This window comes from Panicum hallii, chromosome 7 (assembly GCF_002211085.1).
Source record: "Panicum hallii strain FIL2 chromosome 7, PHallii_v3.1, whole genome shotgun sequence".
Taxonomy (NCBI): domain Eukaryota; kingdom Viridiplantae; phylum Streptophyta; class Magnoliopsida; order Poales; family Poaceae; genus Panicum; species Panicum hallii.
Genome location: NC_038048.1, coordinates 7648115 through 7666936, shown reverse-complemented (window position 1 = coordinate 7666936; position 18822 = coordinate 7648115). Strand labels below are relative to the sequence as shown.

At 44.4% G+C, this 18822-nt stretch overlaps 1 protein-coding gene across 1 annotated transcript in view; it reads left to right on the top strand.

Annotated features, from left to right (window-relative positions):
* Positions 1-15544, top strand: part of LOC112900473 (translation initiation factor IF-2-like) — a 195236-nt gene extending 179692 nt beyond the window's left edge. Inside the window, exon 5 of the mRNA XM_025969337.1 lies at positions 15425-15544. Coding sequence (XP_025825122.1) covers positions 15425-15544 — 120 coding nt within the window. The remainder of the gene's footprint in view (positions 1-15424) is intronic.
* Positions 15545-18822: the final 3278 nt, after the last annotated feature.

Genomic DNA, 18822 nt, shown 5'->3' with positions numbered 1-18822 from the left:
TCTTCACTTTCAGACTCTTCAGGTGCGACCGGAGGTACTGGCTGCTCATGACGCATATCAATATGGGTGATGGCGTCGTCAAGCTCAAGAGTAAGATCATGAACTTCCTCTTGGAGAAACTCGATGACAGTATTGTGCTGAATGATTAATGTATCACTCTCAATGATCTGATCCTATTGGTGTATAATGGTTTCGTCTCGCTGTGCGATAACCTTATCTTTAGCAGTGATTGTGGCTTGGAGCTCTTCAATCTGAGTAATCTGCCGGTTAATGTTTCTATAACACAGGGGGGTCCCTATAGCACTATTCATATGAGTCTTGGCTTTGCAGACAGCCCCTTGGGCTTTTGCATCTTCCAGCCCGAGGTCCCTGGCCGTGGTCAGAGAGGGAGACGCGGGGTTGACCGACCATTTCCGGCGACGGCGATCGCCGGCGGTGAGAGTGGAGTGGCGGGGAAGCATCACAAGGTCCTTGCGCACCTATGACTGCTAGGGATCAGGTGGGGGCAGCCTGTAGCGGCGGCACGGCAGAAACAGGCGGCCGATGGCAGAGGTGAATGGCGGAGGCGACGCTCTGGTGGTCGTGGGTGGTGAGGAAGTGATCGGGAAGCTTTAGGGCGGTGTGGGGAAGCTCGAGGTAGAGTCAATTGGGGTCGAGAAGGGTCAAAGGAATGAGTTCGATGAGGACAGAGGCTCACCGGCGAACAGATAACGGCGGCGAGGTTGTTCTGGTGGCTGGGATGCCAGAGGGCGGTGAAGGAACTGCTGAGAAGCTTCTGCTAGACGATGTGGTGCTGCTGGTGCCCTTGGTGGGGGCTGAGGGGCTCTGTGGCGGTGAGTCGAAGGTGAGGCCGAGCGGCGGCGGAGCTCGAGCTTGCCGGTGCTGTGGGAGACGAGGCTCGGACGCGGGAGATTGAAATTGAATGGGCTGGAGAGCACCAGTGGGTTGTCATGATGCCGTAGAAGTATTGGATCGGGGTTGAGCAACGGCCGCGGCGGCTGCCGACGGTGAGCTGTGGCTGCGGCAGGAGTCCGGCGAGGCACTGCGCTCGGGAAAGGAAAATGCCATGGAAAAGAAGTGCGTGAATGAGTAAACAAGACCACGGAGCAGCCGTTGGGCGTGTTTTAAGGCCAGGAGCGGTGCTGTGCGTGCAAGCAGGAGCTAGCAACAGCGACGAGATGCGTGGCGGCCGGCCGTGAGCTCGGGCGGTCGTGGCGCTCACGGAGGAGGGCAGCACGGAAGGGGAACAGGGCCGGGGTAGGGAAAGGGCGACGTGTGGAGTCCGTCCAAGCTGGAGGTTGGGCGGTGGCGGCAGCACAGCGGCAGCGGGGAGGTGCTCTGCACCGGCGGCAGAGGAGGCAGGGGGGTAGAGGGGTGCTAGAGGAAGAAGAAGGAAGGGGGTCTGGGGGGATTTGTTTGGAAATTTAAAAAATCTCAGGGACCCTACTATAAAGTAAAATTTCCCACTATTCTAAAATCCTAACAAGGAAATGCCCGAAATAGAAGTTGGAGAGTTTTTCAAACCCTACAAAATTGCTTTAGGGTTCAAGTTCAAAAACCCAAAGTATACAGCTTTACATTTTAAATTTTGAACAAAAGTTGTATTTGAATAGGTTTCGTCCTTACTGAGGTAGATTTTATGCAATTTTGGACATGATTGCAAATTTTCATGCAATATCATGATGACTTGCATTCTTACATTTTGATCCTAAGTAAACTTTGAAAGTTACTTTTATACCTCAATTATTTTGCATAAAAGGACCTATACTTTTGCATTAATCACATCTAGGTCCCTGTTTTCACACAAAGACCCAAATTTCCTAGAATTTAACATATCTATTGCAATTTCTTTCCTATGGTGATACAAATTTGACACCTAGTGTCACATTTTTCCTAGGTTTTGATGCTACCTCCCATTCTTACCCATTTAACACTAAAGGCCCACAATTTTTTTAAAATTACATAAATACCCTTTCTCCCTTTGCACTTAAATTTGGCACACATACGCAATAACAAACATACACACTTCACATAAAAGTCTAATGTTTATAATTCTAATTACCTGAATGCCACAGCCTTCCCCCCTAAAAAGAATCTCATCCCGAGATTCTGAAGCAGAATAGGATTGGACGATTAGATTTAGGAATTGGCTTGAAGAAAGTTTGGGAAATTTTGTTGAAGATAGGATTTTGTTTCCCAGGTTGCTTCTTCTTCGGTGTGATGATTCCATAAGAATTTATACATCTTGATTTTCTTCCTTCGGGTGACTCTCTCCTTGGTATCCAGGATTTGAATAGGTTGTTCGGTGTAAGATAGATCTGGTTCAATCTCGATGGCTTGTGCTTCAATGATTTCAGTAGGTACTTTGATACATTTCTTGAGTTGAGAGATATGGAAGACATCATGAATAGCAGTCAACTGAGATGGAAGATGAATTTTGTAAGCCACTGGGCCACAAACTTCAAGGATTTCAAAGGGTCCAACATATCGGGGTGCTAACTTCCCTTTTATGCCGAAATGCTGAACACCTTTGGTAGGAGATACTCGGAGATAAACAAAATCTCCTATTTGAAATTGCAGAGGTTTTCTTCTTTGATCTGCATAGCTTTTCTATCTGGATTGGGCTGTTTTGAGATTGGCTTGAATAACCTTGACCTTATCTTCAGCTTCGACAACTAGGTCTGGTCCAAAGATTTTGCGTTCGCCGGTCTCAGACCAACTCAAAGGAGTTCGACATCTTCGACAGTATAATGCTTCAAAGGGAGCCATCTGAAGACTAGATTGATAACTATTGTTGTAAGAAAACTCGGCCAAGGCGAGACATTTATCCCAGCTTGCACCATAGTGAATAATACAAGCTCGGAGCATGTCTTCGAGAATTTGGTTGACTCGCTCAGTCTGTCCATCAGTCTGGGGATGATACGCCGAACTTCAAATGAGTTTGGTTCCAAGAGCATACTGCAGTTGTTCCCAGAAGCGTGCAATGAATTGGGCCCCTCGATCAGAAATAATGGTCTTAGGGACACCATGCAATCGAACAATTTGATCAAGATAGACTTCGGCATACTTCTTGGCAGAATAAGTAGAATGCACGGGGAGAAAATGAGCAGTTTTGGTAAGTCTATCAATGATTATCCATATGGAGTAATGTTTTGGGATGTGTTGGGAAGACCCACTATAAAATCCATACTAATGTCTTCCCACTTCCACGATGGGATGGGTAGTGGTTGGAGTGTACCAGATGCTCTTAGATGACTGGCTTTGACTTTCTGGCACGTATCGCACTCGGATACATATTTAGCAATTTCTCTTTTCATCCTAGTCCACCAAAAATTTTGTCGAAGATCTTGGTACATTTTGGTACTACCAGGATGGATAGAGAATTGAGATAGATGTGCTTCATCAAGGATTTGTTTACAAAGTTGATGATCTTTAGGCACAACAATACGGTTGTTGAACCATAGAACTCCTTGATGATCAGTGTGGAAATACTTATATTTTGCTTCTCCCTGAGATAGTTTTAACTTGATAATTTTAATACCTTCATCATGTAATTGCGACATGATGATTCTATCTTGAAGAGTAGACTCGATAGATAATAAATTCAGACTACCTTGAGGAATGATCTCTAGATTGAGTTTCCTCATTTGATTGCAGAGAGCGTCATTGAAAGTTTCTATGGATAAGCAATGACAATGTGCCTTGCGGCTAAGTGCATCCGCAACCACATTGGCCTTACCAGGATGGTAGTGTACCTCAAGATTGTAGTCTTTGATCAGTTCTAACCAACGCCTTTGCCTCATATTTAGGTCAGCTTGGGTAAAGATATATTTGAGGCTCTTATGGTTAGTGCAGATGTTACACTTAGCACCCATAAGATGATGTCTCCAGATCTTGAGAGCGTGAATAACTGCTACCAATTCAAGATCATGGGTTGGGTAGTTTTTCTCATGATTTCGGAGTGCTCGGGATGCATAAGCAATGACCCGATTGTTTTGCATAAGAACACAACCAAGTCCAGTTCCAGAAGCATCGCAATAGACATCAAAAGGCTGGGTATTATCTGGCTGAGCTAGCACTGGAGCAGTGGTTAGAAGTTTTCTCAAGGTGTGGAACGCTTCTTTACACTTATCATCACAACGGAACTTAATCTCTTTCTTAAGTAGTTCAGTCATGGGTTTAGCTATTTTGGAGAAGTCAGGAATGAATCGGCGATAGTATCCCGCCAATCCAAGGAAATTTCGGATTTGATGGACTGAAGTTGGAGGCTTCCAATCCATAACCTCTTGGACTTTGGTTGGATCAACCGATATGCCTTCACTGGAGATAGTATGTCCCAAAAATTTCACACTATCGAGACGGAATTCACATTTCGAGAATTTGGCATAAAGGCGATGATCACATAGCCGTTGAAGAACGTCATGTATATGATTACCATGATCTTCTTTAGTCTTTGAATATATCAGAATATCATCAATGAAAACCATGACAAATTTGTCGAGTTCCGGCATAAAGACTGAATTCATTAGATACATGAAATATGCCGGTGCGTTAGTAAGCCCAAAAGACATAACCAGATATTCATATAATCCATATCTGGTCGAGAAAGCCATTTTTGAAATGTCACAAGGCTTGATTTTGATCTGATGATAACCAGAGCGTAAGTCAATCTTGGAAAAGACCTTAGCTCCAGCTAATTGATCGAATAAGATGTCAATGTGGGGAAGAGGGTACTTATTTTTTATAGTGACCGCATTGAGTGGACGATAATCGACACATAGCCTTAAGCTATTGTCCTTTTTCTTTACAAAGAGAGCAGGACAACCCCATGGTGAAGCACTTGGACGTATGAAACCTTTGTCAAGAAGATCCTGGAGTTGGATTTTTAGCTCGGCCAACTCATTTGGAGGCATACGATAGGGCCTTTTTGAAATAGGAGCGGTGCCTGGTTGAAGTTCAATAATGAACTTGATGTCTCTGTCTGGTGGCATTCTCGGTAAGTCGTCCGGGAAGATATTGGAATACTCACAGACTGCAGGAATATCTTTTACTTTAATGTCTGTGATAGCATAGGCACAAGAATGAGGATATTCTTGCTGAGGCAAATAGAGGGTGGTGACTCCTTGATATGGTGAGTCAATCTCGATAACTCGGGAAGAGATATCTAGAAGTACTCTATGTTCTGTCATCCAATTTGTTCCAAGTATGACATCAATACCCTCTAAGTTTAGCAGTACCAAGTCAGTTTTGATTAATTTACTACGTAACTGAAGCGGCACACTTTTAACCATTTGGTTAGAAGTAATCTTTCCTCTAGGGGTAGAAATCATATATGACCCCTTGGTAGAACAAAGATCAAGTCCTATTCGGGTACCACAGTTGTTACTAATGAAACTATGAGTTGCTCCTTAATCGAATAATGTAACAACTGGTTTGTGATAAATAGAGAATATACCCGACATGACGGGGGCTCCATCCGGAAGTTCTGCAAGGGTGGTGAAGTTAACTCGCCCTTGCCGGACATGCATCATCGGCCTCTTGCCCTTGTTCTGGTTATTCTGATTGGAACCTTGCCCTTAATTAGGTTTTCTGGGCTGCAGACAATCTCTGATGAAGTGATCCGCACTTCCGCAATTGAAACAGCGATAAGTGCTGCTTCTCTGTTGGACTTGTTGAACATTTGGCCGCGGGCCAGATGGTTGTGGCTGTTGCGGAGGTACGGGAGGTCTATACCCTCCTTGTTATTGAGGCGGCCTGAAAACCAATCTGCCAAATGGAGCATTCCACTGTGGCACTCTAGACGGTGCATTCTGAACAAATCGATACCGCGAGGGTTGAACGCCCGCGGGTCTAGTGGAAATCCTTCGCTTCTTTTCGGCACGGTGTGCCGTGATGCAATCCTCCTAGGTCAAGGCCATGTTAACCAGCTCGCTAAAGGTATTTGCCTTTACAAGGTTCAGACGTTCTTTGAGCTTAGTGCTCAAACCCCGACGAAAACGATCTTGCTTCTTGGTGTCACTGTCTGCATGATAACCTGCATACTGACACAGGTGATTAAAAGCCTGTGCATATTGCAGTACGGTGCGGGTGCCTTGGGTGAGTGCCAAGAACTCATTCAGTTTCCGCTCCATCAATCCTTCGGGTATATGATGTGCCCTGAAAGCATTCCAAAATTCTTCCCAGGAGATAACATGGCCATCAGCTTGCATGGCACAATAGTTATCCCACCAGATACGAGTAGCTCCATGTAGTTGTTGGGTAGTAAAGTGAGCCTTGTTGGAATCCACACAGGGAATCGTAAGAAGAGCAAACTCTGATTCAATTGTGTGAAGCCAAGCATCGGCATCAAGGGGCTCCTCAACTTTGCTGAATAGCAGGGGTTGAGTATTAAAGAAATCCTGGTAGGTTGCCACCTGAGGATCATCACGACCTCCTCGTGATTGCTGGCGTTGTTGATTCTGCTGTGCTGTACTAGCAGATTAAGAAGTTCGGTTTGCCGAGCCATAACCTCGGCTAGATTTGGAGGTGGCGATGGCGGTTGTTGGGAACCGCTGGCCTGATCTGCCCGGAAGCCTTCCGAGGTTCCGCGCGTGGCTCCAACCATCTGAAACAAAGGAGATATCCATTATTAACCACATAGCCTTACTCCCAATTTTAGAAGATATACCACTACTCAGATATGTAATTCACATACTCCATTCAACCAACTCATTTTAGATGCAAAGATATTGATCAAGATGATAAAACACCGAATTTAGAGTACATCACATATATTGGTCGTCCTTAACATCGTACATAAGAAGGGTCCATACACAGGCCATCTATATTACAACAAATGGCACGAGATCTAGGTAAACTGATTACTACCTAAGTCACTACACTTTACACTGGTTACATCTAAAGAGTCGACGATCTAAACAAACAAGAAATCATCGAGATTGCCTACAGAAGACTGGCTGCTGGAGGAAGAATGATCTGGCTGAGGATTGGGTTCTGGATCTCCATGTTCGGAGTCGAGATCGGAGACTCCCTCAATTTCCTCCGGGTCTTCTTCTCCACCTTCAGGGGCTACAGGTACAGCAGGAGGTTTTAGCTGCTCCTGGAGTTCGTCAATGTGAGCATGGGCATCATCAACCTCAAGGATAAGGTCGTGAATTTGCTCCTGGAGGAATTCAATGATTGTGTTGCGCTGAGTGATTATTGCATCACTTTCGTTGATCTGATCCTCCTGGTGAAGAATAGCGTCCTCCCTTGCTATGATAATTTCCTCCTTCTCAGTAACCAGGTCTTGAAGCTCCACTATCTGGGTGATTTGACGGTAAGCATTTCGATAGTGAACTTGAGCCACAACAGTTAACTAACCCATGCTACGACACAGCAAAATCTGATAATGGTGCTGAACATTCATAAACCTGGTGATGCTACGGATCGTTTCTTCGGCCGAATCTCCCAACAAGTGACCATAATGGGCTATCCGCAAGTTCCACTCGGGATCACTAGAATCTATTGCAGGGAATAGACGAATAGGATACCCTGCAACCTCCATTGGATGCTGGTTGCAGAAGATATGGATGGCTTCCAGAGTTGCAGCCTTGATGGTGTCAACTACATGGTAGCCCACTACCTCAACCTCGATGGGCTGCCACTGGGAGCGGAAAGGATGTTGAGGAATCATCATCCTAACTTGGCATCGAGGAACACCTTCTTCTCGATATTCCACTCCGTCGTATTGGGGAGGCTCAGTGTAGAAGAACAAATTTAATGATTCCCATAGAAGATGGGGAAAACCCTCCCAGTGCAAGGCATTAGTATGAAGATGCCCTGCATGATCCCAAGTGACATTCGAAGGAGCGGCCATCTGAAACAAGAATTCAAATGGTGAGATATATTTACCCTGCTGAGAACTCACAAGGTAAATGGAATGAGACAATCAATTCTGATAATAGCAAAGGCTGGAAATCAGATGGATGCTTAAGGTACTTAACTAAAACTATCACAAAAATTGTATTGACCCACACTAGAGAATCACAACACTCTACAACCTATTCAATGCATTTACGGTGTATTAAGGATGGATTATGTATGCACGTACTATTCGACCTCACAACCAAAACAATTGCTGAATATGTCCGGACTTACGTGGTTAGTTTCAGTGGCATAATACATACGTCTCTCACTAATAACTAGTCGATAAGCCCTATCCGTTTTAGCATCTTAATCGTGGTTAGTGTTCCAGCAAAAAAAACCACAATATATATCCAATGAACCCTTCATGCCAGCATGTCATGAAAGCGTCCCCAATCATTACTGTTCACTATAGAAACAGCATCTGCACCATTACCGCCATACAGACAACGTTAACATACGTTATCAAGACAATGTATTCACGGGGGTACCGCAAAATGCGGGGGTATGAACAGCGATCGCCATACCCTGCGCTGAACCATCTACTCCCAATATAACCAACCTAAGTTGATATATTGGCAGCATCTCAAGTAGGCCACTGCTTGAGAAACAGTGTTCGGTTCGCATCACCGACGGGAAGGCTAACTCCCTAGTTAGCTGAGAGTCCTTACCTTCTTACCTCATCATCGAAGGTGTCGTTACAGAATGTAAAATTGAGTTGTGCATAAATTTAAGTTTTGACAGAAAAGTAATGCTGGTAGTTAGAGTTATATATACATATACTATAGCCACCTATAACTCCCTTTATATCATCACCCTAGGGCTTTACGTACTAAGCACAATCCTTAACGAACCCAACATAGTTTTACAAAATACGTTGTTGGTCAAATTTTTATTCTAAAAGTATTTTTAAGGCAATTCATATCTCCAGGGTACCCTTGTTAGTTTTGATACCAGTTGTGGCAGAACCAACCTGAATTACACTGGCTCAAGTACACAAGTCCACCCTCAGGGCTCCAATGCACTTCAAACGGTGTAATCCCTTGGCCTGTCGGGTAACGTCCCGATAAACCACCGGATACAGGATCAAACAAGGTACCTCGCATCAAGGCGAGTCCAGAGATACAATCACCATCATATTTTACATCACAGGCATTTATAATACATGAGTTGTCATAAGTAATATCAGCTTCAACTGATAGGATTTATTACAAGCCGGTTCAAGTTTTCAAGTTTACAGCAGCAGAATTTAAATCACAACCCCTGTACACGTCGCCAGTACGGCTATCATGCTAAGCCCTAGCATGATATCACTCGATAGGATCAGTGTTGGCCGGGGACGGGTCCAACTCTACGGACCAACCATCGGGCAGAGCATAAGGCTATGGTACAGGTAGAGCAGAGTCCTCAGGGGGATTACCGGGAACAAAATCATAATGCAAGACTGAGTATTCTAATACTCAGCAAGGCTTACCCATTTCATGGTATACTTAGCCATGTAACTAGACTTATGAGGGCTTTAATGGTTGTGGGTAAAGTTTTCAGCTGGAAAGTAACAAAGAGTAGATCCTTAATTTCAACTTTTAGCTTTCAAGTTCTATGTGATTATCCATTCTAGATAAGCACCTATAGCTATTCAAGCATGGTAGAATCTTTAGCCAAACATCATCTTTGATAACCATAAGGTTGCTCTTGTTACTCTATGTGGTAAAGGGATCAAGCAGTCTCAATCTCTGCGAGAAATGGATGATTTCTGAATCAAATTTCAGCCTTGCAAGGGTAAACCTAACTCACACGCTTGGAACATCCAGAGATTGTTCCGACGCAACCCTCTGCCTTTCATTCCGACTCGTGGATCAGATCCACCACAAGCGACTGCAGGACCATACGCACATCCAATGTGCAGGACGTACGTCTGTAGTGCGACTACACGATCGTACTCCTGGTTGCCCGGCAACACGTATTCCCACACGTCGAAGTGAGTAACAGGAAAAACCAAATATGAGTGGTGGGAGGTATGTCCACTCCTCGGGCCGATTGGTTACTAGGCTTACCGCTTACCATATTTCGCAGCATGTGGCTAGTACTTTCAAACGCTTAACCACCACTACCACACACTGCGACCTTAACCAAATTCACCAACACAGATGGGGTATCATCTCCATCATGATACCTCACATAAATCCCGTCCTTCATCCTTATAGTGATTATAGGAATGAACACATTGCAATTCCTATATCACCCGACTTCTACCGGTCCTATTAGCGTAGCAGCTATTCGAACTCAAGTTCTAGTATTCAGTACATTGGTTCCTAGGAAAATGCAACTAGGGTTTCTAATACAATTCCTAAGAACTTAATGCATAGATAGGTATAAATAAATATAGATTGCAGTGTAAATAAAGTAGGGGTTATGTCCGGGGCTTGCCTTCTTGAGTGGGGTTGGGGGCAGGAGTGTCAAGTTTTCCGAACTTTGGTTCGGAGCTTTAGTTAAATTCTCGATGACGTTCCTGGGGTCTTAAGAAATATCCACTCCTTGATTCGGGATCAGTTTGTAGTCTCCGTCGGCAAGAGTAGTTGAGTCTATATGATATGCAAAGATGTAATTTTAATGGATGCATATACTTTTATTTTATTTCACGGTAAAGTTGCAATCCAATGGAAACATAATTTACTCCTCAAACATCTCATTTACCCCTTTTACTGGGCAGTCATTTATCGGGTATAAATTAACCTAGTTAGCTACATTGGACAACATGAGTTGTTATTACAAAATAAACTATCAAAATTTTTATTAATTGTAGATTAAGCTATGCCTAAGCCACTGTAGATTTATCAAGATTTTATTTCTACAAAGATTAAGCCACAAGGATAATTAACATTAGTATTAACCTATGAGGTATTATTTATAACTGTACATACATGCAAGATTTTGTTCTAGATTTTTGGTGTACAAGTTATACTATTTAAATTCAACATCTCAAAATATTTTCATAATTTTTAAATGTCTAGAGCTGTAGCTATTAAATATCCAAGATCAAATAAGCATTATTCATGATTAAATTCATACATTATAAAAATACTATACAAACAGTAGGTTAATTATTTTTCCTAAAAACTACATGTCAAAGCACAACTATCGCATTTGGTTTCACATTTTTACCATTTTTCTACTATTTACTATGCCTTTTCTTAGTCTACAACTACTTAAAATTAACATTTAAATTAGAGTGGAAACTACTTAGAAATGGAAGGTCAACCTATAAGGAAAGTTGTAGATCTTAGAATAAGGAATCCAACAAATTTTAGTTTGTATTTTTATGATTTTTCCTTGAATTGCTATGGAATTTCAAATTCTATAGCAAAAATAACACAGGGGGTCCGTATAGCACTGTTCATATGAGTCTTGGCTTTGCATCTTCCAGCCCGAGGTCCCTGGCCATGGTCAGAGAGGGAGGCGTAGGGTTGACTGGCCATTTCCGGCGACGGCGATCGCCGGAGGCGAGAGTGGAGCGGCGGGGAAGCGTCACAAGGTCCTTGCGCACCTGTGACTACTCCGGATTGGGTGGGGGCAGCCTGTAGCGGCAGCGCGACAGAAATAGGCGGCCGGCATCGGAGGTGAACAGTGGAGGCGACGCTCTGGTGGTTGTGGGTGGCGAGGAAGTGATCGGGAAGTTTCAGGGTGTTGTGGGGAAGCTCGAGGTAGAGTCAATTGGGGTCGAGAAGGGTCGGAGGAATGAGTTCGATGAGGACAGAGGCTCACCGGCAATGAGATAAGGGCGGTGAGGTCATTCAGGTGGCTGGGATGCCGGAGGGCGGTGAAGGAACTGCTGAGAAACTTCTACTGGACGATGTGGTGCTGCTGGTGCCCTTGGTGGGGGCTGAGGGGCTCTGTGGCGGTGAGTTGACGGTGAGGCCGAGCGGCGGCGGAGCTCGAGCTTGCCGGCGCTGTGGGAGACCAGGCTCGGATGCGAGAGATTGAAATTGAATGGGCTGGAGAGCACCAGTGGGTTGTCATGATGCCGTAGAAGTATTGGATCGGGGTTGAGCGACAGCCGCGGCGGCGATCGACGGTGAGCTGTGGCTGCGGCGGGAGTCCGGCGAGGCACTGCACTCGGGAAAGGAAAATGCCGTGGAAAAGAAGTGCGTGAATGAGTAAACAAGACCACGGAGCAGCCGTTGGGCGTGTTTTAAGGCCATGAGTGGTGCTGTGTGTGCAAGCAGGAGCTGGCAACGGCGACGAGATGTCTGGCGGCCGGCCGTGAGCTCGGGCGGTCGTGGTGCTCGCGGAGGAGGGCAGCATGGAACGGGAACAAGGCCGGGGTAGGGAAAGGGCGACGCGTGGAGGCCGTCCAAGTAGGAGGTGGGGCGGCGGCGGCAGCACAGCGGTGGCGGGGAGGTGCTCAGCACCGGCGGCAGAGGAGGCAGGGGGGGCAGAGGGGTGCCAGTGGAAGAAGAAGGAAGGGGGTCCGGGGGGGTTTGTTTGGAAATTTCAAAAATCTTAGGGACCCTACTGTAAAGTAAAATTTCCCACTAATCTAAAATCCTAATGAGGAAATGCCCAAAATAGAAGTTGGAGAGTTTTTCAAACCCTACAATATTGCTTTAGGGTTCAAGTTCAAAAACCCAAAGTATACAGCTTTATATTTTAAATTTTGAACAAATGTTGTATTTGAATAGGTTTCGTGCTTACTAAGGTAGATTTTATGCAATTTTGGACATGATTGCAAGTTTTCATGCAATGTCATGATGACTTGCATTCTTACATTTTGATCCTAAGTAAACTTTGAAAGTTACTTTTATACCTCAATTATTTTGCATAAAAGGACCTATACTTTTGCATTAATCACATATGAGTCCCTGTTTTCACACAAAGATCCAAATTTCCTAGAATTTAACATATCTATTGCAATTTCTTTCCTACGGTGATACAAATTTGACACCTAGTGTCACATTTTTCCTAGGTTTTGATGCTACCTCCCATTCTTACCCATTTAACACTAAAGGCCCACATTTTTTTTTAAAATTACATAAATACCCTTTCTCCCTTTGCACTTAAATTTGGCACACATAAGCAATAACAAACATACACACTTCACATAAAAGTCTAATGTTTATAATTATAATTACCTGAATGCCACAGCAGACCATTGCTATACAGGCGGCATGATCTTAACGAATTTCGAACGGAACAACCCAATGGTCTGTCGGGTAATATCCCGATGAAACCAATGAATTCCGGATCGTCAAGCGTACCTCGCACGAAGGCGAGTCCAGAGATACAATCACCGTCACATTTTTACAACATAGGTCCAAATAGTTATTACAAACCAGCACTGTAGACTTAATTATAACAAATTTATATAGGCATTGTTTGAAAACTTCAAGTTTTAACAAACATTATTCATAGAGGGCAGCGGAAAAGATACAACAACGCAACTACTCTTCACAAAGCAGGCACCATACTTAGCCCAAAGCATGGCATCATTCCGAAGGGTCATTGCCGGCCGGGGACGGATCCCATTCCACGGACTAGCCATGCGGTAAAGTGCAGGGCCATGGGAAACTAGCAACTGAGTCCTCAAATGACATACCTGAAAACCACATTACTAGCAAGGCTGAGTATACTAATACTCAGCAAGGCTTACCCATCAATTGGTATACTTAGCCCATAACTAGACTATGAGAGGTTGAAAAGCTCTAGGTTTCTTTTGCTAAAAAGCAACAAAGAGTATGTCCTTATTTCCATATTTTAGCTTTTAGGTTCTAGTTCAATTAACCATTCTAAGTGAGCATCTATACTAGACAAGCAAGGTAGATATTAAAGCATACATCAATATTGTTCCATCAACTGTTACTTTTGTTACTCTATTTGGCAGAAGTATCAAGCCATCTCAATCACCATGAGAAACGGATGATTCCTGAATCGAATTTCAGGGCAACCATTCCCCTCATATTCCGGGTCGTGGATCAAAACCACCACAAGCGACTGCAGGACCATACGCACATCCAATGTGCAGGACGTACGTCTACAGTGTGACTGTATGACCGTACTCCTATCTGCTATGCAGAACGTACTCCAACACATCGGTACGTGTGAACATAAAATATAACAAATTCAAGTGGTGGGAGATGTCTACTTGCCAGGCCAATCAGGTAGTAGGCTTACCGCATACCATATTTACGGTATGTGGCTAGTACTTTCAAACACTTGACCACTACCACACACTGTGGCCTTATCAAATTGATCAACACAGATGGGGTACCATTCCAAATCATGGTACTGCACATAACCCCGCCCATGATCCTTATAGTGATTGCAAAATAGTAAACAATCAACTCCTATATCGCGTGAGCGACAGGAAATTTCTCGACTTCTGCCGGTCCTATTAGCAAAGCATCTACTCAATAAGGACTCAGAAATATTACATAGGTTCCTAGATTTTCATGCAACTAGGGTTTCATAACAACTCCTAGCACTTAATGCACAAGATAAATATATAACAATATAAGTGCATAATTTAAAATACTGGGTTATGTACCGGGGCTTGCCTTCATTGGTGAGGCTGGGGTCAGGGATGTCAGTATCTTCCGAACCTAGGTTCAGGGCTTCAGAAAGACCCTTGGTGACGTTTACTTGAGCTTCAGAAATACCCTCGTCGGGTTCCGGGATTAGCTCGTAGGTACCGTCGGCAAGTATCATCAAATCTACATGATATGCAATGATTTGAAGCAAATGGTTATTATTTTGTTTTTATGATAAAGTCGCAATCCAACAAGATTACATTCAGTTCATCATGTCCAGACTTAACTAATTTGTACAAACAACAAAAAGATTTGAAAAAGGATAAACTTAAGTTGAGTTTCTGGTGTAAAAACTTTATGCCAAATGGCTATTGGTGAAGATTACTATAGAACTGATCGAATCTACTTTACAGCATGCTTTTCAGATAGCTTATGCAGCTGATTAGGGTATGCATTGGCTGTGATTTTTCTTCAGCAAAAGTAGTCGATAGAGCTGTAGCCGATCGGCATGTAGCCGATGGGCGTGTGGCCGATGGGCATGTAGCTGATAGGCGTGTATCTTACAGATAAGACCTTAGAAAGAAACAGAGGCTTGCATTTGAGTCCCTAATCGACTGGAACAGAAGAAGTCAAGCAGCAGTGATTAAAATCCGGCGAAGAGGCTCACTGGCTGCGAGGGAAAGGTGGGAAAAAGGTCCAGGAGCTCACAGCGGACTTGGGGTGGTTAGAATCATAGAAGGGAAGCTCGGAGGCGGTGGTTCGACTAGAAATAGAGCCGGCATGGCGAGGTTCCGAGGGTGGTGACGGTGTTCTGGTGACTGGAGTGCAGAAAGGCGAAGGGAAATCGGTCAGGGAGCTTCAGCGTGGAGATGTGGTGCTAATGGTGCTCTTGGCGAAGGAGGAAAAGGGGTGGAACTTCGGTTCGACTAGAAATAGGACGGCGACAGAGAGTGAGATTCACTGGCGCAGTGTTCTGGGCTGCGTGTGCACGGAAGGAGGAAGAAGAGCGGATCAGGAAGAGGCAATGGGATGTGGAGGCGCTGGTGGAGTACGAAATTGGAGAGGAGGAGCGGCGGAGGATAACGGTGGTGGACAGTGGAGCTCCGGCGAATTAGTCGAGCGGGGAGTAGAACAGGAATGCGGTGCGCGTGAGGGAATAAAAGAAAAGAGACATTTACTGGGCGCATCCCCGAGCTAAAAAGAGGTGCGCGGGCGGGCAGCAAGCAGCTGCTGGCAGTCAACGGTGCGCGTGGCGGCTCTGGCGGGCGGTGGCGCAACGCGTCCGCGCGAGGAGGAGCTAGCGGGGTTGTTTAAGCGGCGGGCGAGCATGCTGGGGACCAGGTGGCGCAGGAAGAGCGGCGAGGGGGCAGTTGGCAGCCGGGGAAAATGCCGGCGATGGGCGGTAGGTGGCGCTGCAGAGAACCGAGAGGGGAAGCAGGAGGAAGAAGATGAGGACCTGTTCGTAAATTTTGCAAAAGTTCCAGGAGTTTACTGTAAAGTAAAATTTTCTTCCAAACTATAGATCTAATGAAAATATGCCCAAAATCAAAAGTGTAGAGCTTAAAAAGATCTACCACTTTGCTTTAGGGTGTAACTTTAAAATAGTTAGGGTTTTGAAATTATTTTTAAAACCTACAAATCATTCAATTTCAAATAATTCCAAAATAAGTTTTACCTTTTTACTGAAGCCTTGAAGTATTTACAGTTCTTACAGTGGTTAAAAAATGAAAACTCACATTTGCAAATTAACCCTTCACACATTTTTTAAATTACCTCCCATTTGTACACACTTTACAAAAAACCCTAATTTTTCCAATATTACAAAAATACCCTTTAATGTATATTTAAGTTTTTAAAGGCATTCATCAAAACACAACACACTAAGCACCACTTCGTACTAAAAATTAATGTGCCTAGCTCGTAAGTACCTGAAATGTCACAGTGCGGTAGCCAGGCTCTCCCTAGTGGATGCGCTTGCGAGGAGGTGACTCTGGCAGGTACTCCCTCGGCTCATCACCGTCGTACTTCGGAGGTAACTCCGGATCTCCCCTCAGCCGAGCCTCGATAATCGCCTTCTCCTTGATGGTCTTCCTTAGCTTCCTCTTGACCTCCTGAATCTCAGTTCCGGCAGCATCCAGATCCGTACTGAGGGCAACGACCAACTGCTGCGTAGTGTCCATGAGCAAGCTCCCTACCCCACAAGGTGGAGAAGGAATCCGCGCACAGGTGGCTCCCCTCATGTGCCGTGGGAACAGCTAGAACTCAGTGCCTTGAGGTTCCTCCTTGTAAGCGTGGCAGAGGAAGTAGAGCGCCCTCCTGGTGGCTTCGCTGGTCCTTGCGTCCAAGGTCCTCCTGGGCACCTCATCAATGTGCTTGGAGTACTCCACCCGGCTACCATGCCTCTCATCCAGAACACTGATCACCACTGCCACCATCCGCTCCTCCTCCTCCTAGGCATTCTTGAACAAGTGAGCTTCATAGTGTGGCATCAGCGGGAAGCCAATTCTCTGCATGGCCCTCTAGAGAAGCGCGGGGAATGGACCTTCAGCAAAGTCCAAGTGATGTATCTGCTTCTTATAGTGGGGCTCAGGTGGTGGTGGGCTTGTGGCGATGGCTGGCTCTGGGTCATCAACTAGGTCATCGTCACCACCATCGGGTGCACCTGAGTCGTCGTCACCATCGTCATCCCCATCTCCGCCTGCGGCACCTGGATCGGCATTGTCTCCTCTTGCAGGACCATCATTGCTGCCACTTGAGACCTCAGGATGGTCCTCCGGCAACTCCATGGGCTCTTCCTCAGTGTCGGTGTCCACCCATCCCCCATTAGTATGGTTGTAGTAGTAGTCGTCCTCCTAGACGGACACCTCCTGTGGGTGATGGATCAGATGCGGCGGTCCATGGGTGCTTTTGCGGGCGGTCTGCTTGTTTCGGACCATTTGTAATAAAAAGTGAGGGCAACACAAGATAGAGGACATTTAGAAAATGCTATAGGTGACCTTAAAGCAAGATTGCATTTTGTAAAATATCAACACACTTGAGAGACAAGCATGAAGTCAAGGAGGAAATAGTAGTGATATAATCAAGAATTAAGCAAGTTTCAAAAGAAAGCAAGGAGAAGCTAGGTTACTAAGCAAGATAGGCTAACGTCCTACAGTTATCACTGCACTGATACCACTTCTATCACACCCGGTTTAGAAAAGGTAACCGAATGCATCCCATATGTGCGCCAGGATCAAGTTCCGCATATACAGTAGACGTCATAAGCAAATATCCGAAACAATACATTAACGAAATAGAGTATAATAGTACTTTATTACATGACCGACAGTCTTAATATTAAACGAATAAATAAACATCGATAAATAGCAGCGGACTTCAACTTCACAGGCAGATGACTAGGAGACATACGCCTAGTATTCTTTAAAGTCTTCAGGGAATACCGGGCAATTATCTTGTTTTGAGTAGCGTTATTTTTAATAAAGCAAGTGTGAGTACACTTATGATTGGTACTTAGCAAGTGGAGTAAATTATATGATATGCAAGGCTATGATCAAAGAAAAGCCGATATGGTTTGACTGTGATAAGCATTTTTAGTTGGTCAAGTTTTAATTAAGCAAGCATTAGCTAAGTGTGAGTATGTACTAGCTCTTAAACAAAAATTATCAGAAGTAAATAATCCACAACATAAGCAAGTACATAAATAAATAAGGAACATCGATTTAGATCATCTTTAAGTTTAATTATCATGTGAGTGTCCAAGCCGCTCTTAACCGTGAGCACAGCTGATATATCAGTTTTCACTCTGCAGAGGTTGTACACTTTATTCACAATTCGTGTTTCTCTTGATGCTCCGGTTTGCAAGGCCCTTAAACACTTCCGAGGTGAGTGGCAGGGATTCACTACGAGGCCTTTACAAAGATTCCCTAACTTATGACAAATCCACTAAGGTTTCAAGTCAAAGCGGTCATAACTCTCTCTAATGAGTCAGATGCCTTTCCCAGGACCATATCACACCCTCAAGAGGACCGAGCTATACCTCGACGATGCAACCCCTCTTTCCCTTTCGGTAAGATTATCACAAGCTAGAGTTTCTAATTAATTAGCCAAGATCAGAAACAATTAGTATTGTGGTTGCACTGTTTTCCTGGGTAGTTCTCCATGTTCCAATTAATTCAATAATCTTATTTATCACCAATAAAATATTCCAGAATATGAGTAAACCATAGCATGATTTTCAGGTTATCCAACCAATCTAAGTAGGAGCAACTAGTGTAGCTACAACATAAATATAACAACCCGGTTTATTCAAGGAATTTCAAATGAAGCTAGGCATATCCTTAACTTGGGATACATCATATTCTAGACACATGCATGCATATAAAATAAAAGTGTA